Raw genomic sequence first — 27,357 nt, 5'->3', positions numbered from 1 at the left:
AAGTGCATTTCTTAGTTCCTGGATCATGGCGGGGTAGAAGGGTCGTGTGATTGGTTATCACTGATGACCTGTGAGCACGAGTTTAGTATTTCTTTCAGGCCAATGAGCTCAAGAGAAGATGTGCCTTTTCATGAATCTTTTTCCTAGAGAATCCTTCCACATACCGAAGTGTGAGATCTGGTGACCTAGGAGAGATTTCTCAGAAATGTTATATCTGGCAGAGAGTTGCTGGATTATATTGTAGATTATATGTTGCCTTTTGTCACCCTGTAGTGTAAAATGATATCTCAGTATGATATTGAACAGTGCTTTAGTATTAAAAGGTCATTTATAAAAGTTAAAGACTTTCATGGGTACATGGGTTGGAGGAGGAATTGCTTCATAGATACAGGTTTTCCTCTTGGGAGTGATTAAAATGTCTCAGAACTTAGAAGTGGTGATTGTACAACATTGGGAATGCATGGAATGCCGCAGAATTGTTCACTTGAAACCAGTTAATTTTATATGAATTGAACCAAAAAAGTCAAATATTGATAAAGTGCAGAATAAAAATAACACTCCTATGTCTGGCACCTCACGCCTTCCCACTTTGTAGAGGCAACAACTTAAAACATGTTGACATTTTCTTTTGGTATTTACCACTGTATTTCTGGATGATGTGTGTCTCTTCATGTCTGTAGATTAATCTCTTTTAAATATCACCTGTTCATGCCCTGTTATTATAGATGAGGGTGGCTTCTGACATCTCCTTGTGCACCCTCCATCCTCCAGGTAAAATTATATCACATCTTCTGGCTAAATTTATATCTAGTGTTAGCTTTTTATGACTGTAAGTGTTGTTCACTATTGAGCTAAAGACATACTAGATTTTTTAAAAAGTCATTGAAGTATGGTTGATTTACAATGTTTTGTTAGTTTCACGTATATGACAAAGTGACTCAGAGATACGCACATACACATATTCTTTTTTAGATTCTTCTCCATTATAGATTATTAAAAGGTATTGAATATATAAACAAAGATGGAAAGAGGATCCCTCCATCGATTGAGTCCACCCATCCATCTTCTTTCTATGTTCATTTATTCCAACTTGGGAAGATGTATTTACGATTCTTAGAAGATGAACTTGCATTTTTTTGTTTTTAATTTTCATTGTATTGGGGATTTGTTGGGGGAAGGGGAAAAGGAGAGGGAATGTCTTTATTCTGTCCTCTGAAAACTAACTTCGTATCAAGTTCAAGACTTTGTAAGCCTCAGTTAACATATTCTCTAGGTTTAGTTACATCTCCCGAGCCAGAGTGGGTCACTGCATTGTATTCGTCTTACTGATTTCCTCAACTCTCCTCTCCTCTCTCTGGCACCCCATCCTTCCTTCTCTTCTGCCCCCATCACCTTAAACTACTGACTGGCCTGTATTTTCAGTTGACGGACGGCCCTCTGAACATTTCAGCTTGGTTGTCTCATATGCATGTCAAACCAAGCATAGCCAAAAGAAGATTCTTGACTTCTCCCCTTCTCCTCTAAATCCACCCCTTCCCAGCTCTCTCTTCATGGTAGGCACCATGACCAGGAAGAAGGCTCCCATAGAAACATAAATCAGGTTCTTCTTTGCTTAAAGTCCTTTGCTCCTTTCCCACTGCTTTTGCAGGACAGGCACTGCCTCCCCGCGGCCCACCTACAGAACAAATACAAGTGTCTGCCGTCAGGGACCTTCCATTCTAGAGTTCAAGGTTGTGGAGGACAGTGAGGACCTGGGTTTCAGCTGTTCTTCCGGCAGACTTTATTTTCTCACTAAGTCTGATGTGTGTTCCCTCCGAGGTTGGCTGCTTTGCCTTCTCACCCCACCCCGGGACCGCTTACATTAAGGTGGGCTCCAAGCACCCTGTGCTCCCCTTACTCCTGTCTTCCCCAGCCGAGCACCACAGTCTTCGGGTCACGGTTAACACATCTGCTAAGCAGTTGAGTGTTCTCCCTCCTGCTGAGTTCTAGAATGCTCCCTAAGCCATGGAGGACCACCTCTGGCCCCTCTCCAGGCCACGCGCCCTCTAACACTTACCCCAGCCCTTCCATTCAGCTAACTCCTCCTTTGCCGGCCCAGTGTGTGGCATCTGCTAAAACATAGGAATATTCCAAAGTAATCTTTTGAAAGCTGAGTTTAGTTTATTCTTCAAAGACCTGAAAAAAAAAAAACCAAAAACACTTGTCACATAAGAGATCTTTGTGACATTTCTTTGGGGCGAAATCAAATTGCAGAGTGTGTATGTGTGTGTGTGTGTACATGCAGATATATAGACACACATGCATACTTGCTTCCCCCAAATAGGTACAACTCTTGCACTGGATTTCCTGTATTTATGCATTTCTATACTTAGCACAGTATTAAGATCCAGCAGAACTTTCATTTCGTCCTGTTGTGCTGTCCAAATAGCAAAGGGCAGTACAGAGCCCCTGAAGTGCAGAATTTCAGGTTACTTTAACATCCCATTTGAATTGCTTAATTTAATTTTCACTTTGAATCAGTTGCTAAGCAACTGGGAAGGCAGGACCAAATCAGCAAGGCTAATTTGGTTCTGTTACTAGTGTGTTAGCATCGCTTGTATTTACATAGATGGTTAGTTGTAAAAATGCTTAACCCAGTACAGTGCTCTGTTTTATCCAAGAAAAATAGTTGCTTTGGAAGTTACAGAAAGACTTTGATTGGATTGATAGTGCTTCCGTTCACATTCCCATCTTAGGTGAATGGGAAATATCTGAAATTTTGAGCCTGTTGGTAGTCCATTGGTTTGTTAAGTGGGGTGCTTGACTTGGCTGTACTATGAACAGTTGTAAAAGGATGCTATCCATTGCATGTTAATTCCCTGATATTATAGATCCGGTTGATCCTCAAATCAACTTAATTAAATTATTGAGAGGGTGGTAATGCATACCGTTTAGCTATCATCATATGAATTGTTTAAGAGGAAATAAACAGACAATTTTCTCAGTATCTTCTTACTGATGAAAATTGAAATTATTAACCTCAATTGACCCATAAAGTAAATCATATATCAAATATGAATGCTGGTGACTTAAATGTTTTGAATGTTTTTGTATGATGTCATACGCTTATCAAGGAAGTCGCCATGGCCCAGTACACATATGCCACCCTCTATCCTGTGTCAAAGATAAGACGTTTAATGCTGGCCAGGGGTCTCATGGTTGTGTGTTATTGTTCTCAGGGCAAGTGGAGAGTTCACATAGTTCAAACTGGTAGAAAAACTGTCATTCAGTGATGTTATGAAGTTGCCACTCATAGAGTAAATAACAATGACCTGTGACTTTCATTGGAGATGGAGAGAGCAGTGCTATCTTTTAAACCAGTTTCCTGGCCTGCCCTTTGTTCTGTAAAGACCTGGATAGCGTCTTTCACATGTAGATGAATTGTATTCTTGATAAAGATGGCTTTTATATTTACCTTATAGCTACTTGTGACTACGTAGAAGTATGTAGTGAAGAAGGAGATTTGTAGAAATAGGAAAGTACCTTCTATTTCTACAGTTGCATGATTTCAGTTTTTTTCTGAGTGATGTCACGTATTTGTACTGTGCTTAGTAAAAGTTCATTGATTCCAACTAGAAGAAAGGGTGGTCTGAATTAGAGGAAAGTCTTAGTGTCTATGGGCTTCCCAGATGGCTTAGTGGTAAAGAATCCACTTGCCAATGAAGGAGACACAAGAGACGTGGGTTTGTTCCTCGGTCCAGGAAGAGCCACTGGAAAAGGAACCCACTCCAGTGTTCTTCTCTGGGAAATTCCACATGAACAGAGGAGCCTGCTGGCTCCAGTTCGTGGGGTCACAAAGAGTTGGACATGACTGAGCACAGATACTTAGTGTCTATGTATTTGAGAGCAAATAAGTATTTCTCACTTTGAGATCGTTGTTTGGCTAACACAGTAACTAGGTACTTACTTATCCTGTCAGAAAATGTTTCTGTGGACAGATAAGAATTAGTGTACAGTTAGACTGAATTTCTTGAAAGGCTTGGTCTGATCTACTTTCTGAGCACAGTTCTTCCAGATCTGGGTGTTCATTCCAAATTTATTTACTCTATAAATACCATTTGAAAATCCTTTATATTAAATGATAGAATTTTTAGGAAGTGAGTATAAATTTTAATATTAGTTTTTTAGAAGTTATTTTAAAACTTTTTTGATGGCATATCCCTGTGAAAAATGTTACACAAAAATATCCCTAAACTTTGTGTATGTATGTATGTTTAAAAGTTATATACATGTGTTACTGTACTAATGTATACTTTATAAAAACAAGCAGGAAAATAGACAATGAAAGAGATTACGATTAAACAAAATAATGTGGTGTCCTCTTAATCATGATTAGCGCGTTATCAGATATACCTTAAGGCACATGAATGCCTTGAGTAAAGTTTATCATTAGAGGCAAAATGTTAAGTATTTTAAAACAACTTTTAGTATCTGGGTGTCTTTTTTTTTAGACCTCCTTAGATCATCATTATTTTTCCTTTTTCTTGTTTGTGGGGTTTGCACTGCTAGTGTCTTTGATGTTTTTATTTCATTGCCGGCATCTTTTGAAGCCGCTAGTCCATTTTGTGAGTTGGTTCTACTGTATGTGCTAAGTTGCTTCAGTTGTGTCTGACTCTTTGTGACCCCATGGACTGTACCCTACCAGGCTCCTCTGTTCATAGGATTGTCCAGGCAAAAATACTGGAGTGGGTTGCCATTTCCTTCTCCAGGGGATCTTCCTGACTCAGGAATTGAACCCGTAACTCTTATGTCTCCTGCATTGGCAGTTGGGTTCTTTACCTCTAGCTCCATCTTCTACTACATAAAACAGTGTAAAAAGTCACAATCCCAGGCATCCCTAAGCGGAAGCATATCACTGTGTACTGAGAGAGGGACAAGGTATAGAATGTCTGCGTGCAAGTTTGTCTAGTTTCTTCCTAGTCCCCAGAGAATTAAAACAACACTCAAGAAACCATTGCCCAGGGAGGTGCCTCCTAATAAACTTCTATTTTTCTAAAAATTTTGTTGAATTGATGAGAGTTGGATTTATATCCAGAAATGCTTGTATATGCTGTTATTGCATATGATGCAAAGAGCTGAGTTACTGGAAAAGACCCTGATGCTGGGAAAGATTGAGGGCAGGAGAAGAAGTGGGTGACAGAGGATGAGATGGTTGGATGGCATCACCAACTCAGTGGACATGAGTTTGAGCAACTCTGGGAGATAGTGAAGGACAGAGAAGTCTGGCCTGCTGCAGTTGATGGGGTTGCAAAGAGTCAGACACAACTTAGTGACTGAACAACAGCAGCTGTTGTTGCATGTAGTGAGAATATTGCCTTTAAATTTGTTCATTATAAGGGAAAAGAGATAACTCTAGGGCAGCATCAAGAGTCCTGGATTTGGACTCTGAGTCCCAGCTGTGCTACTTACTGGCTGTGTGACAACAAACAGTTGACTTTCTAAAAGTTTCATTTTCCTCATCTCTGTTCTCACATGATGGTGATGAGAATTAACCATCAAAGGAGAGGTTTGTAAAAGGGCTTTGTAACTTGTCACTTGTATTTACATATAATTTATAATGCTTTAATGAAATAGGAGAAAGTCTTTTCCATAGGTTGAGTGCATATACATACGTCCTCAGTGACAATTTTTTGCTTATTTGTTTCACTTCTAGATTGCCTGTTTAAACTATGTCCCATGAATCGCTACTCTGCCCAGAAGCAGTTCTGGAAAGCTGCTAAGCCAGGAGCCAACAGCACGACCGACGCAGTGCTGCTCAACAAATTGCATGTACGTACCGGGGTGGGCCTGTGGCGAGGTCTCATGAGCTGCCATATGCTTGTGTCTGGGTGGAATGGGTTGGGAAAAGGAGTTTTGCAGCCCTTCAGCTCTGGATACTGACTTCATATGTTCTTTGATAAAGGGATAAAAGAGATCCTCTGTGATCCTAAGGAAAGGTGGGTCTTGGTCATCCTGAGATGTCTTGAGAGTTACTTTTCTCGATCATTTCTTTTTTCTTTTTCTCAGCCATTTCCTTTTCAGAATGGCTTTAAGTAGAGTACTGGTCATGAGCACAAGCTCAGCAAGCGAACTGCCTAGATTTGAATGCTAGCTCCACCCCTTACCAGCTTGTCGTCTTGACTGAGTTACTTGGCTGTTTTGTGCCTCTGTTACCTCATCTGTAAAATGGGAATGATAATAATATCCACATCAAGAGGTTGTTGTGAGGATTACATGAAATGAACCATGAAAGGTTCTTGTCAACAGTGCCTGCCACATGATAGGTGCTCACTAGATTTTAGCTACTATCATCATATTTATCTTGTCTATTGGTTGGCATATCAAAGAGATGCTCACACATCCACTGTGCTGTGTGACCATAAGCAAATTTTTGAGCCTCTCTGAGCCTGTTTCTCCTCCTGTCAAATGATGACATGATTCTTCTAGTGTCTAGATGACCTAATTCTTCTGTGAGGCTTATCTTTGTGGAACTTCTTTGCAGTGTGGAGAAGAAAGATATGACATATATCCAATGTGATATTATTGAAATTTCAGTCCATTCCACATCCCCCTATTCTGCTTTATTTTTCTGCTTGTCACTTCCCATGATCTTTCCAATTTATTTATTAGCTGTCTACACCGACTAGGATATAAACTACACAAGGACAGAAATTTGTGTCCGGTTCACTGTATCCCTCTCCCTCTTGTCTGCAACATGTGGGGCACTCAAATATTTGCTAACTGGATTTTTAAAAATCTTTCTCGGGCGATGATAGTCAAGGACGTACAGTATCTGTGAGCACGTGGGGCTCATGCCTGCCCGGTTTGCGACCAGTAAGTGGCAAAGTCACGGCCAGCTGCACTGGGTGAGGTGGGACTCACGGAAGGGACTCCTTTACTCAGCATATGGTGTGTTAGATGGGGCTGAGGGCTCTGGGCATGATGAGAAGGCCGGGTCCCTGATCTCCCTGAGCTGAGCCTCTCGTGTGAGGACACACACGCACACACTGGCTTTAAAGTGAAGTGCAGACCTTGTGGCTGCTGTGCCCTCTGAGGCATCTGAACTGTCCTCACTATACTCTGGCCAGACTCGCTCTCTTTCCTTCCGTTGCATTTGTTTTGAAGCACAACAGACTCTTACAGTCTCAGGACATTAGCACTCACAGCTTATCCTGTTGAGAACGTCCTTCTCCTGACTTTGCCTCTGCTAAGATCTCTGCCTCCTTCGTCTCTCGGAGTCTCTCTCCACCTCCTCATCTAACCCTTGTCTTACTTGCTTCCCTGCTTCGTGCACCCTGTTTATATCTTTCTCGGCACTGATCACAGTCTGCAATTATGTTTAATAGTCCCCTTAATTATCATCTGTCACTCAGTTGAATGTCAGCCCCACAAGAGGAGGAGCAGTGTCTGCCTGGTCTCCCACTGTATCCCCAGTGCCGTGTAATAGCGTTTGGCGCATAGTAAGTGCTCATGAAATATTTCATGAATGGATCAAAATGACACTGCTCAGTGACGGTGGTAAAGCTCTGGCAGTGTCTTACCTTCTGGGAGCTTAATAGCTGACTAAGAAATAGAGGTAGTGACACAGCTGTGGCTAATACTAATATAGGGCAAACCACCAAAGCTTTGTGAGCACCTAGAGAGAGCTTCACTCATGGCTCAGTGGTAAAGAATCCACCTGTGATGCAGGAGACGCAGGTTCGATCCCTGGTTTGGGAAGATCCCCTGGAGGAGGGCGTGGCAACCCACTCCAGTATTCTTGCCTGGAGAATCCCATGGACAGAGGAGTCTGGAAGCTCCACAGTCCATAGGGTTGCAAAGAGTCAGAAATGACTGAAGTGATTGAGCATGCAGAAGGAGCTCCCAAATCCTCTCATGTGAATAAGGGTGAGTGATATGGTAGTCAGGGAGAACTTCCTAGAGGAAGAAGAGGTGACAAGTAAGCCTCACAATGAGGCATCTTTGGCACTGAGACGGTAGGAGAAGGAAAAAAAGCAGAAGACCGAGATCACTTGGGAGGCTTCCAGCACTGCATCATTATTTTAACAGTTTTAAGGCAGATATTCTCAGCCTCAGCAGACCCATTTCTCTCTCTGAATAGCAGATATTATTAATATGTAACTGTATGAACAGGAAATAAAATTTATAAGTAATATAGCCTCCCAAGATACCAAAGTTTGAAAATGAATTGTGAAGGTAAAATGAAAGGTATTTTATTAAGTTCCTGCTCAGGCACAATCATTCTAGAGGACATAAGAAAATAAATGCTTGTACCTGTCTGTATAAACCCCGTGAATAAGGCAGCCAAAGACTGTGGCTGATGTAGGTCTCTAGTACCGGTGGCCCAAAAAGCATGTTTTCCATAATGTGATTTTTCAAAATGGTTAGCAGTTCTTCATAATGTTACGAAGAATGCATAGCACACTCTTCTCTTTATTAAAGAACACTCCCATTTTTTGAAAATTGTTAATAATAACTTTAATTAAACCATGCAAAACCGTGCTTTGTGTGAATGTGTAAAGTGGAGTTAGGAACTTGGCTCAGAAATGGCAGATAGCCGGGACTTCCCTGGTTGCCCAATGGTTAAGACTCTGCCTTCTAATGTGGTGGGGTGCACGTTTGATCCCTGGTCAGGGAACTAAGACCCCCCACTTGCCATATTGAGCAGCTAAAAACTTTAAAAAATAAGTAAATAAATAAAAAGACCTTACAAAAAATCAGCTTTTTTAACTCCTGTGACTATCCACTGGAATACCAAATTGTGTGGGAGGAATGATGCTGCTTCCTTGAACGAAACTGCGCTATGCATTTCTGGCACGCGGCATCCCTGGCTCTTGTCCAGAGTACCAGTAGCGATCCCCTCCTCCTCTAATCTTTGTGATGATCCAGGGTGCCCCCATAATTTGTCCTGGGAGCATGGGAATCATGTTGAATGGGTAGGAAGGGTTGCCCAATTCTGTATATCTCTCAGGAGAGCTATTTAGCACGCACGCCTGTGGGATTTTCGTGGTGGAGACAGTGCATGACTTTAACTGTCCTGGCTCTCCTTTTCTCTAATAACAATGATTATGTTCAGTGAGTTCTTGCTGTTGTTGTTTAGTTGCTAAGTTGCATCCGACTCTTTGTGACCCCATGGACTGCAGCATGCCAGGCTCATCTCTCTGTGGAATTGGATAGCCATTTCGTTCTCCAGGGGATCTTCCCAACCCGGGGATAGAACCTGCGTCTCCTGCGTTGGCAGGCAGATTCTTTACCGCTGAGCCATCAGAGAAGCCTGAGATCTCCTCAGTACATCTCAAACTGTTTCTTCTCCTGCACTATTTACAGCAAGGGTTGTAAGTTGAGGTTCCTCGTGGCCAAGCAGGAAACCAGTTGGAACAAAGGGGTCTTGGTGGGCCAGCTCGCTCAGTGGCTCGTGCCTGTATGCAGGTCTGGGCACACCTCCACCTCCCAGCTGCTGCTGCATGGGAAGGTGGGCCTAGAGCTGCCGTCACATATCAAGAGAAACTAAGGACCCATGCTTTGATGTGTTCTCTCTCAATTTTTAAAAAATGTTGGCAGCTAATTCCATTAAAGTTTAAAACACACATTCAACACCAACACCAGAATGGCTCGGGCAGGGTGATGTTCTTGGCCACCCATTCGCAGCCTGTGATACACGTGTTGTTTCATCAGCAATTCCTTTTCATGCTTCTTCCCACAAATGAACCCTGAAAAAAACCACACAGTTGAAAACTGCAATCCTAAAGGTGACCGAGAACTTTGAACTCCTTACTAAAACAAACAACAAATGTTCTCTTTCATGCTGTTCTTGCTTTAAATAGATTTTAAAAGGAAACCAGCGCTGTCCTCTGATTTAGGATTACTGACGTGACTTTTGGGTCTTAGTTACTCTGTGCAGTTCCTACTTTCCTTGCTTAGTTGGATATTTTTTGCCCCCTTGTGTCTGAAAGTCATTCACATGTTCTAGTGTCGTCATTAAAATGCTGTATTTTGGGAAGCCACTTGCCTTTGGGGGTGGATGGCTGGTCTCCAGGGGGTTTTCATTTTTATTTTTGTCAACTACTGTGGAGCACCCCAATCAAAGGTCAGATTATTTTAAATTAATGCCATTTAAGGAATTAGTTGTCTAGACCACTTTGACTTCCTTTTGCCTAGGCTATGCAGCACGCCACCAGCTCTCTGAAGGACAATGACATCTAGTGGCTGGTGGCTGTGTGTGTCTGTTCTTTCAGAGAGGACTGGATGCTAACCCCCCTGGTCATGATTTCCCAAGACTCTTGGCAGAATGAGGTTCCCCCACCCTTCGCAAATCATGTCATTTGTTCTTCGGGCCTTGACTACATTTCCTGACAGCGTTTTTGTCTGTTACCTTGAAATAGCACCTACATTGTTTTGGTTCTGAGAAATGATCTGTTACTTTAAGCTGGAAAGAACCAGAGGAGTGATGGGTCTTTATTGTCATCTGAAGCCTGGGTCTTGCATTGCTTATTTTCAGAAGGCTTAATTCAATATCATGTTATGTAATTCAGAGTTTTTTGACCTTAAATACCCTTCTCCCCACTGCTCCAGTGACCTCTCTGTGGTAATGTAATCATGGTTTTTCTATTTCTGAAATAAAATAACAGGTGACTGTGATGGGATTGACCTTGATGTTGCTTAGGGAAACACGGTAATGTCTGTTTTGAATAATGGTGGTAGAGAGCATAGCATAGAGTGCCATTTCTTCCTTAGAAATTCGGAACTGTCCTGAAGTCATTGTGCAAGGAAAAGAGCAATAGGTACTTGTTTTATTGAGATTCTTAAATATTGAAAGGGTAACACATTTAAGGTGGCTTTTTATTTACTTTTATTTTTAAATTAATTTTTATTGGAGTATAGTTGCTTTGCGATGTTATGATGGTGTCTCCTGTAGAGCAAAATGAATCAGCTATATATTTTCATATATCCCCTCTTTTTTGGATGTCGTCCCCATTCAGATCACCACAGAGCACTGAGTGGAGATCCCTGCTGTACACAGCTTCTCATTAGTTATCTGTTTTATACTTCGTAGCGCATATATGTCAGTCCCACTCTCCTCCCAGTTCATCCCGCTGCGCCTCCCCACCCTCGGTGTCCATCCGTTTGTTCTCTGCATCTGTGTCTCTATTTCTGTTTTGTGCGTAAAGCTTTCTAAAAACCCAGGCTTCTTGCCATGGAGATAGGATGAAGATACTTCTGCAAAAATGACATGTGAGTATTGTAAGAAGTGAATTCCAAAAACACATGAGTAAGAAAAGGGGAAAAAAAATGGTACACTCTCTAAATCTTACCCCTCAAAGATAATCTTGGTTTTACATTTGGTGTGTGTCCCAGGCTTCAACCCCCTATTACTCCTGTGTCTCTGTATCTTAAAGTATTAATGGGGGCATGCTGTCTCACTTCTCTTTCTTTCACTTGCTTGTTTCCCCACTTACTATGCCATGAATAAATAAATAGCTCTGTATTTTTCATGGCTACTTGATAACTCCATGGTATAGCAGGACTGTAATTTTAGAGAGCTAATCCCTATGGAGTTCAGAAATACTTAGGATCCTGACAATTGTTTTCCATTCTGGGGGGAAAAAAGTGGTTATGGCCTCATGTGGCCTCTTACTTCTTAGAAGAAATTCCTGGAAATAGGATGGCTAAGTCAAAGTTATGCCCATTGACCAACTTTTTGGTGAATATTGCCAGATTATTCTTCAGAAGGGTGGTACAAATCTACTGTCTTAAAGTGTGGACTCATCTTTAGAATACACTTGATCAGTGGGCCTGGGTATAGGTTGTACCTGACTTCCTTTTTATCAATCTTTTGCTTTACCTGTTGAACTAAAAATCGTGATGGATGTTTTTTTCTGAAAGCCAAATTATATGTCAGTTATATCCGTAAAACTGAGGAAAGGGAACTAATTTATTTCGTGGAGGGAGGTACTTAAAGACTGACTTGTGAACTCAAATGAACACATATACAGTGTTTATGCGCTTAGTAAAAGAGGACATGAATGGGAGAGTTTTCTCCTTAAACAAAGAGCCCTTATAGCAAAACTGAATTCTTAGAATGGTTCATAAACTTAATTCATGGAATGTTTACTTAGTAGTTATGTGTGGGCTTGGTGGTCATCATTAAGTCTTTTAATAGAGTTTCAGATATGATATTTGATATTCTTAGATGTTTATTTTCCAGTTGTATATTTTCACTTCTGATTTTACCTTTTATATGTTTTTAGGGAAATACCCTTTAATCTTTAGAGCTACTGGTGTTTAATTAGTCTTAAATATGAAATCTGGGCCTTCTTGGTGACTAATCTGACATTTTCTTTTAGATATGCCGGTAACCATTGGATTACCACTTTTATTCTTAGTCTGAGCATAGGCAGGAACTTAATATTTTAGATTAATATTTCTTAGATTGAAGCCACTGGAAATCCTTGAGAGTCAGAGGAATATCCATGAGAATATTCCCTCTTAACCAGGAGCCCTTACATTATTTAAGTCCAAGAAACACTACTTTAAGATCCTCTAAAGGTGAATCCTTTCAGTGTGACATGTTGAGCAGAAAGGAAAAAAAAAAAAAAAAGCCTGTTGGGAAAATGTTGTTTTATTTTTCTTAATTCATTGATTTTTCCACCTTTGATATGTTTTTTTTCTTTCTCCAATTTCCTGTCCTTATTAGCTGAGAACTGCTTGGCAGAAAGAATAAATGGCTTTCTCCAAAGTATAAACCTGCCCTCTAAGTAGATTCAGTCCAGTGGTGTTTTTTTCTTTGGAAACTACCTGTGGTTACTGTAGAGCTCTCTGGAGAGGGTACAGCTCAAGCATGAAAACAGGGAGAAGGGAGGTGGGAGGAAGTGAAGGGAAGGTGTTTGTGGAGAGGAAGAGAGAATGGGGTAGGACCGTGCCCAGGGCAGTTGCATGCCAAGGATGGCTATGGTGTCTGCACTGCTATTGTTTCTGAATGTGTCTTGAAACCAGTGAATATTATCTTTGTGTACCTGAGAACAGCAGACTGGTAACTAATTCCAAAAGAGCAAGAGGGAGCCTCTGAATAGACCATTGTTTTAAAGGGTTGAGATACATAGGGTAAAGTTGTAGTCATCTATACGAACATAGGCAGACCCTTACCTTCTTGTAATGTAGCTTCTTTCTGGTTAAGGATTGCTGCCTGCAGCTTATTTTTCTCAAAATATATGCCTTCCTAAAAATACCTATCTTCCCGGTAGAGGCGGAGTAGATGCTGAGCTTAATGGAAATGGGAAGATTCTTCATCCAGCCAACTTCCCACTTTTCAAAATTTACATCATTAGGACATTACTTAGTTGCAGAAACTTGTGCATAACAATCATGCTTAAAATGTATTGAATGCCTGTTTGGTGTCTAGTATGCATTTTCTCTCATCTCCATGATGAGAGAGAGGGGGGGTGCGGGGGAAGGCTTATTTTGTCCTCATTTTGTGGATGAGACTGCTGAGTGAGGCTCGGTGAGATTAAATAACTTGGCCAAGATGGTAAAGTTGGTCTTAGGTGGAACCAAGAGCAGGCTTGAAGGGTCCTCTGGGAATGGGAACCTGGGAAGGAAGCCCATTACCCCGTGGTATCTGCTAGCATCTTGTCTCAAGGCCAGGAGGAGACTCTAGGAAGAGAACATTGGAAGCGGTTCTGAAGGATACTGCTGGTCATCATCATGCATTTATCACCCATCAGATTAGAAGAAATCCCTGTTATTTTACTTTGGTTTTACTTATTCTGGGCTTGGGAGTCGGGTTGTAACAGCAGTTTAATTGCCTAGGATGAAACTAGCTCCCCTTGAGCTTGGTTATAACATGTTAACAGTCCTTACTGAGTTCTACAGGGAAATGAAGAAAGAATGACTGTGAGGGTTGGTGGCCTTGGCCGACTGTTTTGGAAACCCTCTATTCTTATCATGTTCCCTAGGCTGCCAGGGTTGGGGCTAGTAATATCTCCAGCATCATTTGTGACTGTATCAATCTGGAGTTTACCCAAATGTGGGTGTGAGATTGTCTCTTACTTAATAGCTGTGTAATTTTTTTTTAATGACAGTATTAAGCAAAATTTCAAATATACATGGTAGTAGAGAAAACAATATAAACTCCTTTTGTAGCCATCATTCAACTAACTGTGCATTGTCAACCAAACTTTTTCATCTCTCTGAGTCTGTTTCCTTCTTATTAAATTAGAATAATCATCTTCTCCTCAGGGAACTACCATGAAAATTACATAAATTATAATTGGTATATAACAATAAAAATTAACACTCCATGAATCCTTCTGTGATGAGATACTGTGCTAAGTGATTCCTATGAGATGAGAGTGCTGTTTTTATTTTCATTTTACAGAAGAGGTAACTGAGGCTCACAGATATTAAATAACACATCCAGGTCAGAAAACCAGTATTTAAACCCTGTTTTATTTTACTCCAGAGCTATAAAGACAAGCTTTACATATCATAAAAGGGCTATGCAATTTCCCTTCTAACCTTACCCTGTTTTCTTTAAAAATATATAAACTTTTGACTTAGTCTTACCCTAAGCAGATTATCTATGAAGTCCTTAAAAGAAAGAACACATTTTTGAAAAGTCAAAAAGGCCAACAAGCCAAGGCATAATGGGTTGGATTGTTAAACCCCTTGTTCATTGCACTTAGCCTCTGGGTGTACTTAGGTATTAATATTTACTTATTTCTGTGGTTCCTGTATGAACTGGCTATGTTGGTTCTGCATCACAGCAGAGAAATGAAACCCATTGTTGCCTCTTTGTGACCACTCTTCCTCCTCCGTAAACAGCATGCTGCAGACTTGGAAAAGAAGCAAAATGAGACCGAAAACAGGAAATTGCTGGGCACCGTGATCCAGTATGGCAACGTGATCCAGGTAGGTCAAAACCACGCTTCTGTCACGGAGCTGGAGCCTTACAAAGGGTGAAATGAAAAGCAAGCGCACCAAACCCTTGGGACCCAAAGAACTCCATGGAGACAGCCAGTTTATTGGAAAAGATCTGGCGTTTCTTCTGATTGGGCTGGGCTCTTGGGTTTTTCAGTTGGTTCTTTTTCAGTGTGAGAGTCCACTTCTCTCCTTGGAAGCTGTTAATTGAGGCTGTCCACATTTTTTAGATGGGAAGCTCCTATCTAAAAGAGGAGCCTGACTGTTGAGGTCTTGCCTAACTTGCATTCCTTGAAAGTTCCTCATATTTGGAAAAAACTGATTCAAGGACTGGTCACCAGAAGTAATAAGAGCAATTCTGTATCTTCAGGTAGACTCTTTGATGAGTCTCAAGTCTTACCTAATGGGTCATGAGGTTTACTTGTTTATCTCTGGTACCTTTAAATTTGAAAGGATTAGACACAATTTAAGAAATAGCTACCACAGGTTTTGCTGGGAAAAAAAAGGTCCACCTGGGTCTGTCCTTGCAGAAAACAGTCTGTGAGGAAGTCCAGTGCCAAATATGGCTTTTAAAAAACCATTAAAAAATTATAGTTAATTTTTGATGTTGTGTTTCAGGTATATAGCAAAGTGCTTCAGTTATACACATACATGTATATATATATCCATTCTTTTTCAGACTCTTTCCCATTATAGGTAATTACAAGATATTGAATATAGTTTCCTGTACTGTACAGTAGGTCTTTGTTGTTTATTTATTTTATATATTGTAGTGTGTCTGTGTTAACCCCAAACTCCTACTTTCCCTCTCTTTACTAATGCTAATATTAAATTTACAACTGACAGAGGAATTCCTTCCCGCTTTTTATCCTCTGAGATTTAGGGCAAGAATTCTTGCCATGCCTCAGGTGTCTTACTAGCAAATGGTAATAATAATGGTGTCTACTGCCTATAATGATTGACAGGTACCTGTCACAGAGTATCCTCTGAGCACATATTACCTAATGTTTCTTGTTTCCCCAAGCCTAGGTCTTGACATCCACCAATAGGTAATATCTGGTTACAAACCAACCAAATCCAACACCTCAGCAGGTGCATGGAGGATCAGGGCTACTCATCAGAGTAAGAACGAAGGCTTGGGAATGTATTCATTTCCCCTTGTGTATCATGGCTAGGGGGTGTCGGAGGCTCATGGATCAGACAAGTTACTCCTCTACTTCCAGTAACTCTGGCAGTGTTTGTAAACCTCCTGGGAGTGTTCTAGAAACTATCTGTGAACCTGGAAAGAGGGATATTGGCACTTTGCAGTGGTATCTCCTGCTAGTCTTACCATGTCTCCAGAGACTGGACAAGCTTTCATATTCCCTTTCATCTTCTCTTACAGCCTGTTGAATTGGGAAGCTTTGGTCAACTCTTCCTGGTCTAGACTTACTATGGGACATTTCCCATCTAGATCTTCAGTCTTTCCATCCCTTTCATGTACCCACTTGCCAAGTAATTAAGAATAGAGTGCTTAGAAATTCAAGGTGGAAATCTGTAACAGTCATGTTTTTTCAAATGAATTGACGATCCCCCTAATGGGGTCCTCTATTAAACTGAACGGTGTCTCTTGTTCAGAAGTGCCCTTCCTTAGCTCCACCTTTGTGTCAGGGCATATTCAGACTGCAGTTCTTTAGACCCTTTACGTGGGGTTAGACCCCTTCCTGCTAACCAATGGCAAGAATGCTATTCTATCAGACAGCATCCTTACCTGAGTGACATCCATCTCGTCCCACGCTGTTTTGGGAGGAAAATAATTTTCTTCTCCTCTTCCTTCTACTCCCTTCGCTCTTCCTCTTTTTCTAGTCATCCCCTTGCCCTAGGCACTTCTGTGGTTCTCTAACTTCACAGGCAGCTCAGTGGTGGGAGGAGTGTTTGATACATATTTTATATGGCTGAGAGAGAAATGGTAAAGATTCAGAGACATGCTGACAGGCACCTTATTCTCCTGGTGGTTTTCAGCTACTGCATCTGAAAAGTAATAAATACCTAACTGTGAATAAGAGGCTTCCGGCCCTGCTGGAGAAGAATGCCATGAGAGTGACATTGGATGAGGCCGGAAACGAAGGGTCCTGGTTTTACATTCAGCCATTCTACAAGCTGCGATCCATCGGAGACAGCGTAAGTGCACGTTCCCAGCCCCGGGAGTGCTCTGTGCCAGGCCTCCGACCATAACTGCATGCTTGAGTCAACTGGGAGAAATGTAACGTTGGAGCCAGAGACTTATCCTGTAGGAGGAGAAGGGACTCACTATGGAAACCAGTGTTTGGGAAACAGGGAAATTTGGAGTGAAGTGTGACCTACATGCAGTAGCTCTATTTTTCCTACTGGGCTTCTGAAAAAATTCACACGAGCAGCCCATTACCTCGATAACTTGACCACAAAAGCTGGTGTCCTGTATTACCGTCCTGGGGACTATCCCCTTCTTCTAGAGCAGTGGTGGAATAGAAATGCTTTGCTATTTAGGAAATAAAGTTAGAACAGAGGATGGAAAAGAAGTAGATTGGTCAGAGAAGGGGAGTGGATTTTAGGATTAGCCTCAGTTGCTCTTTGTCAGTAACTCTGCGGGTTCTTCATTTCATTTCAGTGACTGTGGTTGGTTTTGAGCTGCCCCTCTTCTGGGTAAGGGAGGTCATTAAGTTATAAAGCCCCAGAAATCCTTTCCAGGGCCACTTAGAACCGTTCTGATACTTACTGTCTACCTTACCGTGCGCTTATGTGGTCGTATATTTACCTATCACTATGTATAAATGCTATTAGCAATATTTCTAACCTTGTTAAGATTCTGAAATAGTTGTTTCGACCAAAAGAAATAAGTGTTTAAACTGTGTGAAATCTTACCAAAATGCTCAACTAGCCTCCACCTGAAACTGGGTTTTGCCATTTTTTTTAAAACTTAAGTATACAAAGTCTGAGTAGTTTCAAAATGTTTTACTTTATATGTATGTGTATTAAAGTATATACAATATACCTGAAGCATCTAGTGCCAGGACACGCCACCCACCCCCACCCCAGGCATTTGGTATACAGTAGTGATCATCAACTGAATGTAAAAGAACTAGTCCAGAAAAGCTTACATTTCAGCTAAAGGTTTGGATTTTTTTTTAATGTATTTAGCATAATTATATTGATTTGGAGGTAGAGACAACTTGGTAGTGTGTCTTCCCCAAATGTATCAAACTGAGAAGAGATGGGTTTTACATCTTAGGAAACCGTCCTTCCCATTCTTTCTCCTTCCGGTTCCACAATGAAAGATAAGGAAGGGTGCTTTGTTCTGAACTTCCTTTCTAGCGTGTCCTTTAGAAAGTGGAATAGAATAGATAGTATCAAGCCATGTTGAACATAATGGGGATAAGATTGTTTGGTGTGGGTAACTTTTGTCTTAGATAAATAGATACGTATATCTGTGCATACATGCATATATGTATGTATACACACATGCATATACATATATATCTACATAAGTATGTATGACCAGGTCATAATAGAAAACATATTTCTTAATATGACTTTTCAAAAAAGTCTAAAAGTCATTGCTTTATAAATGTATAGCTTTATTCTCTCAAAGGTAAAGACTTACTTCAGCAAATATTCTGCTTCTACCCCTAAAACTTAGTTAGAGCTTATTTATGCAAGTGCCTTAACTGAATCTAACAGAGGTAGGACTTTTTTCTTCCTGCTTAGACTAACTTTGAAAGCATCTGTGATAATCAATGACAATTGTGGGCAAAAATTTACCTTTAGTCTTGTAAACATCACCCGCTCCTGGTCAGGGTCAGGCTTTTAAAACTGTGCCTTTATGCCAAATCATTCTACCTGCTAGAAGCTGGGCCTTCTGCTATGCAGACACTTACGGTTTCTCCCAGGACTAGCCCCTGCTCACTCCACAACTCTGACATGCTTTTTGTGAAACGCTCTACGGGTCCTTTCCATTTCAGGTGGTCATAGGAGACAAGGTTGTCCTGAACCCCGTGAATGCCGGCCAGCCCTTACATGCTAGCAGCCATCAGCTGGTGGATAACCCAGGCTGCAATGAGGTAAGAGAAATCCAGTTACTACTTGTGAGTAGCGTGTGCTCTGGGAGCCCTCAGCCTTCCTGGGACCAGAGGAGCATGGGTGTGCTGACAGTGACTTGAGCCCTGACTCAGGACAGTGTACCCATTTTGCAGGTGAGGAAACCAAGACTGAAAGCCAGACTTGTCCCAAGAGGCTGTGCAAGCCAGCTCAGTCACTGGGAGCTGATAGTCACTTCAGGACTCAGTTTGCTAAGCTTTGTATCACTGGGACACCATTTTTCTAATTTCTTAAACCAGAGGAGGCTCCCTTGTACCTATTCGTTTTGGCCAGAAGAGCACCCTTTTCTAATTGGTCTTCTAAAGAGAGAGCCTTTCACTAATTCCCCTACACTGGCAGCTACGAACACCCCTGCAAGAGAGACATCTTGCTTTTGGCAGTACATCTACTTAAGGTAATTGGCAATTACAGGACACAAGGACCGTAGCTTGATTGTGACATGAATATTTTCTTAATGATGGAGGACACAAGGTCTGGAGTCAGATATTTTGGATTCAGATCCTGGATCTGTCCTTCTCTACCTCTGTGACTGTAGATTCATTACTCAGCCTTCCTGGGCATCAGTTTTCCTACCTCTGAAATGGACGTGATGGTCATTGCTATTTTTCAGGGTGGTGGTGGTGATTGTTTACCCACTAAGTCTTGTCCGACTCTTTTGTGACCCCCTGGACTATAGTCCACTGGATCTTCATCTGTGGGATCTCCCCGGCAAGAGTACTGGAGTGAATTGCCATGCCCTCCTCCAGGAGATCTTCCTGACCCATGGATCCACCCTGCATTGCCTGCACTAGAAGGCGGATTCTTTACCACTGAGCCACCAGGGAAGCCCTTTTAGGGTGTTGCTAAGGATTGAATATATTAGTGGATGTTGACTCGGTGCATAGAGTGTCTTTAGTGTACAAACAGTGTCTGCAAACAAAGAAGATGTCATTCTGGAAGCGTGAGAAACTTAGTTCCCTTAGCCACAGCTGGAATATACATAGTGATTGGTAGAAATTATCCATTTATTACCAGAGACTTCTAACAGGTCAATTGAATGTGCAAGTTCTATGGTCTTAATGATGCCAGTCTTTAGGCTTGGAGGACTGAAGGACAATCTTGTTTCTTGGACAGAGATGAGGCCCTTTGGGGCAGGAAGATACAGTTGTTGAGGGATATGTGAAAAAATAACTCTAATTTTCTTTCTAGGTCAATTCCGTCAACTGCAATACAAGCTGGAAAATAGTCCTTTTCATGAAATGGAGTGACAACAAAGATGACATATTAAAGGGGGTAAGATGGATTCGTGACTGGCTGGGCAGCTCTTGGCTCGTCTTCACTTCTCTCTTCAAATGTACTGTCCTTAACCTCCTCTGTGTGTCGTCTTTCAGGGTGACGTGGTGAGGCTGTTCCATGCTGAGCAGGAGAAGTTTCTCACCTGTGACGAGCACAGGAAGAAGCAGCATGTCTTTCTGAGAACCACCGGCCGGCAGTCTGCCACGTCCGCCACCAGTTCAAAAGCCCTGTGGGAGGTGGAGGTAAGGCATGGGGCAGGGCGGGCAGGGAGACAGGACTCGTGGATTTATAGGAACAGTCAGATCCAGGTACTTCAACCCACCTGTTCCAAGGACAGGGAATGACTTGGGATGACTTAGAGAAACACACACATCACACCATATCAGAAGGATGCAGGGTAAGCCAACTCCCAACTGAAAATTTCCAATTTTCTTTCTCTGGGTCATCCTATCCTCTCTTGCTTCTGTATTTTTCTTTCCCTTGCTTAGTTACCTATCACAGCAACAAGTGCTCGAGTGCCTAACCAGCATGAGAGTAGATGACTGCATATTGGTGACAGGATGAAAAGATGCACATCTGATAACTGGATGGTGAAGGTGATGGGAGGCACATTCCTTGTGGTCTGGAGGTGATGAAGGAGTTTGAGGTTGGGCAAGGGTTTAAGAAAGACTTCCTGAAGGCCCTAGCATCTGAGCTGCTACTAACAGGATGACATGCATTTCAGAAGGAAGAGATGAATGGAGTAGGTCACTTCTTGTAAGATACTAATGTGGACTTGGAAATGGGAGGCAACCTTGGTTTAGAACTCAGTAACCTCATTTGAGGAGGAGCAGAGAATTGTCCTACAAAACAAAATAGAAACCGTTTCAGAAGACCAGATCCTGAAAGGCAATATATCCAGGCTGTAGGAAATTGGGACTTGATTCATAAATCAAAAAACTATTAAGAATGTTAGAACCCTACAGAAGTACTTTAGAAACTTAAAGTACTGCATCTTCTTCACTTGCAAATTAGTTGAAATGAATGAAACATGCAACCTTTTGAGGAGAGTTTCTGCAGTATAGACTTTGAAAACTTTGGGTACTTACAAGTCTGCTTCAGAACATCTGTATTTTTTCTTCTGAGAAGAAACAGCCGTCTTAATTTTTACTCCCCCCAAAACATTTTCCTGCCAATATTCCCTCTGAATAGCCTAGGGAAACACTGAATTTATTCCTTTTTTTATTTTCTTCTTGAAGATTTTAGAAACATGAGTGCCCCTTCACAATAAAAGAAGGAAGACACCACCATGCATTTTATATTCCTCATCATGATTTGGGGTTTTCATTATACATCTTCAGCATATTCCCTGTCAGTTTTACATAGTGTTAATCTTTTCCCATGTGAGGTAAGAACTTTACAATGGTATACAGTTGAATCTTGAACAGTGTGGGGTTAGGGACACTTGCCCTCTGCGTGATTGAAAATCTTTGTATAACTGATAGTCGGCCCTCTGTGTTGGTGGTTCCTCTGCATCGTGAATTCATCCAACCATGTAGAACTGTAATATTTAATCTTGAAAAATCCATGTGTAAGTAGACCCATGCAATTCAAACCAATGTTGTTAAAGGGTCAACTCTACTTCTCTTTCTCCCTTCCTGTCCTTTTGGTATTATTCTCTTGTGTTTTACCACTATATGTATATATATGCTATAAACTCAATAGTGCATTTTTACTTACTTTGCCTTGTTTAAGGAGTCATTTGTATGCTAAAAACATGAGAAAATGAGAGATTAGGAGTCTTTTATCTACATAGTTGGATTTCCCTTGTGGCTCAGCTAAATGAATCTGCCTGTAATAAGGGAGACCTGGGTTTGATCCCTGGGTTGGGAAGATGCCCTGGAGAAGGGAAAGGCTACCCACTCTGGTATTCTGGCCTAGAGAATTCCATGGACTGTATAGTCCCTGGGGTCGAAAAGAGTCAGACACGACTGAGCGACTTGCATCCACATAGTTATCATCACCAGCACTTCATTCCTTGGTGTAAATTGAGTTTTCATCTGGAATCATTTTCCTTCAGCCTAAAGAACTTCTTTATCATTTCTTGTAGGGCAGGTCCACCACTGGCCAATTCTCTCAGCTCTCATTTGAAAACAAGATAATAGCTTTATGTTTGTCTGCGGAGATACCTTTATTTCACCTTAATTTAAAAAAGAATTATTTTTCCTTTTTTGAAATAAAGGCTGCATGGAGATACAATTCATACATCACACAATTCACAAATTTAAAGTGTATAGTTCTCCATGGCTTTTACTAGATCCAAAAGCAGCCCTGGACTCCTAGCAATCACACCTCATTTCTCTTCAGACTTGCCCGCTCCCCACTTCTGGTAACCACTGCTTCACTTTCTATCTCTGTAGATTTGCCCGTGTTGAACATTTCGTATTCATGGTATCCTACAATATGTGGTCCTTTGTATCTGACTTCTCTTACCTAGCATATAGTTTTCAGAGTTCATCCAGATTACTGTGTATATCCATATTTCATTTCCTTTTATTGTCAAATAATCTTCCATTGTATGGTTATGCCATTTTTACCATATTTTTTTTTTCATTGGCATTTGGATTGTTTCTTCTTTGGGGCTGTTGTGAATACTGCTGCTGTGAACATTCATGTACAAGTTTCTTTGGGGAGTTTCAGTTCTGTCTGGGGTGGAATTGTGGGGCGTATGGTAACTTCGTTTAACCTTTTGAGGAAAGGGTACACTGTCTTGTTGACACTATTATATGTTCCAGACTGCAGTGTATTAAATTCTCATTTCTTCATACTGCCTTCATTCACAAAGGGTATTTTTGTTAACCATGAAATTTTATGTAAACAGTTTTTTCTCTTCATACTTGAAGATGCTAATCCATTGTTGTCTTGCATGCATTATTTCCTGATGTAAATTCACTGGTGTTCTTTTCTTCTTTGTTCCCTTTTGTGTCTTTTTTTTCCCCTGAAAGTGAAAGTCACTTAGTAGTGTCTGACTCTTTGTGACCCCAGGGACTGTACAGTCCATGGAATTCTCCAGGCCAGAATACTGGAGTGGGTAGCCTTTCCCTTCTCCAGGGCATCTTCCCAACCCAGGGTTCAAACCCAGGTCTCCTGCATTGCAGGCAGATTCTTTACCAGCTGAACCACAAGGGAAGCCCAAGAAGACTGGAGTGGGTAGCTTATATCTTCTCCAGCAGATCTTCCCAACCCAGGAATTGAACCAGGCGCTCCTGAATTGCAGGAGGATTCTTTATCAGTTGAGCTATCAGGAAAGCCCTAGCTTTTTGCCCCTTAGCTACTTAAAAAAAAAAAAAAAGCCCTAGCTTTTTTCCTCTAGCTACTTAAAAATTTTTTTTCTTTTTATTTCTGGTTTACATTTACCTTATTATTATGTCTTGATGATTGTGTGAATGTGTATATGTGTATTTATGCTACTTTGAAGTCGTTGACTTTTTTGAGATCTGTGCATATGTATCAAAATGGGAGATTTGAGGGTTACTATTTCTCACGTATTTTTCCAGCCCCCACCAACCCCCATGGACAAACCGGATTCTTTGATATTGTCTGACAGGTCACACTTTCCTGGTTCTTGCCTGTCCACTGCCTTATGGTAATATACCACACATTGCGATGTCACTGTGTTGAGTATCTGGATTCTGTCGCCTTCCTTTAAAGAGTATTGAGTTTTGTTTTGTCAGACAAAGAAAGTTCTGGATTGCTTTGATCCTTTGGAGGTTTGTTTCAAAGCTTCATTAGGTCATGTGTACTGTAGCATTTGTTTTGGGGGCTGTACTAGCCCAGCTCCTAAGATATGACTCTTTCAATGTCTATACTGAATATCCCAGGTGTTCAACTAATCAACGCTCTAGCTGAGTAGGTCAGAAACCTTCTAGCCCTATGTGACCTCCCAGATTGTTGAGCTTACAACTTCCCTCTCATTGTATATTCAGCCTTGGGCGGGGAGGGGGAAAGTCTCTCTGTACACACATGCAGCTTGATGTTCAACCAAAGACTATAGGAGGCCCCGTGCAGATTTCTGGAGCTTTCTTTCTGGGGAGCTCTGTATTCTCCCCTCAGTCTCCTTGAATTCCAACGTATCTACTCAACTCACTGAGACTGGTGTGCTCTGTGTGAGCTCTCCTTCCTGATGCTTCCATCCGAAGAAGACCTCCCAGGCAGAAACTGGAGCGGTCATGAAGATCACTTCTTTCCCTTTCTTCAGAGAGCACAGTTGTGAATTCTGTGTCATCCAGCATCAGTACCCATCTGTCATCCAGCATCAGTACCCAGCTGTCATCCAGCATCAGTACCCAACTGTCCTCCAGCATCAGTACCCATCTGTCATCCAGCATCAGTACCCAACTGTCATCCAGCATCAGTACCCAACTGTCATCCAGCATCAGTACCCAGCTGTCATCCAGCATCAGTACCCAACTGTCATCCAGCATCAGTACCCAGCTGTCATCCAGCATCAGTACCCAGTTGTTTTGTGTATTTTATGCAGTTTTCTCATTGTCTGCGGCAAGCCCCTGTACTGTGTGTAGTGTCTAATTATGTATGGCACCAACTCCCATTGCCAGTATTCCATCCTGAGCAGACACTAGTTACATTTATTGTTATAGTAACTTGTTCCAGGCACTGTGAGTGTCTGGCTTCAGAGCACAGACCTGGGCATGTGTCACAGTGCACGGGTGCATAGATAGGTTGCTGTTACTATTTTTCATGAGATTCATTTTTGTTTGCTTTACCTTTTCTGGGTGAAGTCCAGAATCTTAACTTCTTCCCTATAATCAAGGCAAATGATTTGAAAACCAATTGAACTTTGTTTTACAACTGTTTCATGTTAATTAGGGGACTCTACTTCTCCTTTGGAGAAACATTACTTAAAATTACACGAGACACTTGGAGCAGTTTTATTGGAAGATAATAATTGTTTGTCAGCTAGTAAACATCACTCCTGAACTATGACTTCTGTGTAATATCTCAGATTCCGTGTCATCCTTACATGGGCTGATATTTCTTCACTCCTGTTGATCATTTCTTCTCTTGCAGGTGGTCCAACATGACCCGTGTCGGGGAGGAGCAGGGTACTGGAACAGCCTCTTCCGTTTCAAGCATCTTGCTACAGGGCATTACTTAGCAGCAGAGGTAAGTGGCAGCCCTGTGGTTTTTCTCTTTCCATGGTAATCCACTTTTTTCTCCCCACTTACCTGTAGCCATTGGGTCGTTAGAGGCTTAGGGTGCTGCTCTGTTACCTAGCTTTTCCTTCAGTTTCTCTGTTTCCTTCCACCTCGTTTCCTTGCTTATGGACAAGAAGCAAAAATAATGAACACATTTTAACACTTGACAGGGATTCTAATCAAGATGTGGGGAGAAGATCAGTTAGAAAACAATGCTGTCATGAGAATGTCATGTCCAACATGGTGACTAGAGTTAATAATACTGTATTGTATATATTTGGCTCTTGAATGATGTGGATTTGAACTGCACAGGTCCAGTTACCTGTGGTTATGGCAGCCCATTCCAGTATTCTTGCCTGGAAAATTCCATGGACAGAGAGCCTGGCGGGCTATGATCCATGGAGTCACGAAGAGTCGGACATGACTGAGCGACTGAGCACATTCTTCAGTACTAAATGCTGCGTAACCAAACAGTCTGTGGCTGGTAGAATTTGAGAATGCAAAAGAACTGCAGCTGTGGAAGAACCGCAAATTTGGAGAAAGTGAAAATGTTAGTCATTCAGTTGCGCCAAGCTCTTTGCAACACCATGGTCTGTTGATGGAAATTTCCAGACAAGGATACTGGAGTGGATTGCCATTCTCATCTCCAGGGGATCTGCCCAACCCAGGGATTGAAGCCGGGTCTCCTGCATTGCAGGCAGATTCTTTACTGTCTGAGCTACCAAATTTGGAGGGTCAACTATAAATTATGTACCCATTAACTTCAGCCTTGTTCAAGGCTGAGATGTATTTGAAGGTGGCTAAGAGAACAGATCTTAAAAAAAAAAAAATCTGGCTCCATTTTGCTCTTGCATACTATTCTCCCCACATCTTATTGTTTACCAACCCCAATCCTAAGGTAAATGACCAAGACTTGGCTGTAGTGAAACATGGTATGTAAAGCTAGAAGCATTAAAATACATAAAGAATTGGGTGATTTTATAGAGCTTGCTTACTCACAGGATCAGTGGATTTTACAGGATCCTTTAGTTACAGGAATATAAAACATCAAGGAAGTGTGTTTTAAATGCCCATGAAGGATATTTGAGGAAAGGCAAGACTCAACGCTGAAGCATGGGAGGAAATTTCCTTTTAATTTTTATATTAAATTAAGGAGCCATCTTATTGTGTGACAGCTGTTGCACTTTACTCTGATCTGCTAGAAGATGTACGATGCATATTCATACCAGATTCTAGCCGTACATCAAAAGACACCTGCTGTTGGCTGGTACCACTGGTGAGACTGCTCAAGAGATTTGCAAGGTGATGTGTGGGCGTCAGACTGTGGCAACTGACCTCAATCTAAATGTGCCAAAGCCTCTGGGATGCCTGACACTTGTGTGAACTGATGATTTTGAAATACTGAAGAGCCAAAGATTAAGACTAAGTTGAAATTTATAATGGAGCCTTAGGAAATGGACCCAGCTAACCAACTCTGAGATGTTGATGACATGGTTTGCCAAAGATCAATGGTTGTTGCATTATCTGTTATGTTCTGGGGTGAATGTAACTCTTGCTGAAAGCCAGACCTTTTTTTTTATTTCTAACTTGAAATAAGCAGGATTATCAATGACTGGATACTGATCTTTTATTTATTTCAGGCTTTTAACTGTTGCTTTGCTAGTGGATTCTTTGTGTTCCTCTGTCTACACTTGAGAGCCATCTGTTGGTTACTGGTAGATTGTTGTTCCATATGTGTTGTAATCATGTGCCGTGTGTTGTTGTTGTGGCATGCTGGTTTCGGGAACAGAGGGAAGGGCCAAGTTCTTAGCTGTCCAAAGATGTTCACAGGCCTTGATGT

At 41.5% G+C, this 27,357-nt stretch overlaps 1 protein-coding gene across 6 annotated transcripts in view; it reads left to right on the top strand.

Annotated features, from left to right (window-relative positions):
- ITPR1 (inositol 1,4,5-trisphosphate receptor type 1) overlaps positions 1-27,357 on the top strand; it is a 345,755-nt gene that overhangs the window by 121,622 nt on the left and 196,776 nt on the right. For all 6 annotated transcript variants that reach the window (XM_065933259.1, XM_065933257.1, XM_065933262.1 and 3 more), the window contains 7 exons: positions 5,693-5,808; positions 14,839-14,925; positions 16,936-17,094; positions 18,912-19,010; positions 20,236-20,319; positions 20,418-20,564; positions 25,390-25,485. In XM_065933259.1, coding sequence (XP_065789331.1) covers positions 5,693-5,808; positions 14,839-14,925; positions 16,936-17,094; positions 18,912-19,010; positions 20,236-20,319; positions 20,418-20,564; positions 25,390-25,485 — 788 coding nt within the window. The remainder of the gene's footprint in view (positions 1-5,692; positions 5,809-14,838; positions 14,926-16,935; positions 17,095-18,911; positions 19,011-20,235; positions 20,320-20,417; positions 20,565-25,389; positions 25,486-27,357) is intronic.

The sequence above is a fragment of the Muntiacus reevesi genome, chromosome 4 (genome assembly GCF_963930625.1).
Source record: "Muntiacus reevesi chromosome 4, mMunRee1.1, whole genome shotgun sequence".
In the NCBI taxonomy this organism is placed as follows: domain Eukaryota; kingdom Metazoa; phylum Chordata; class Mammalia; order Artiodactyla; family Cervidae; genus Muntiacus; species Muntiacus reevesi.
This window is presented reverse-complemented; position numbering and strand designations above follow the sequence as displayed.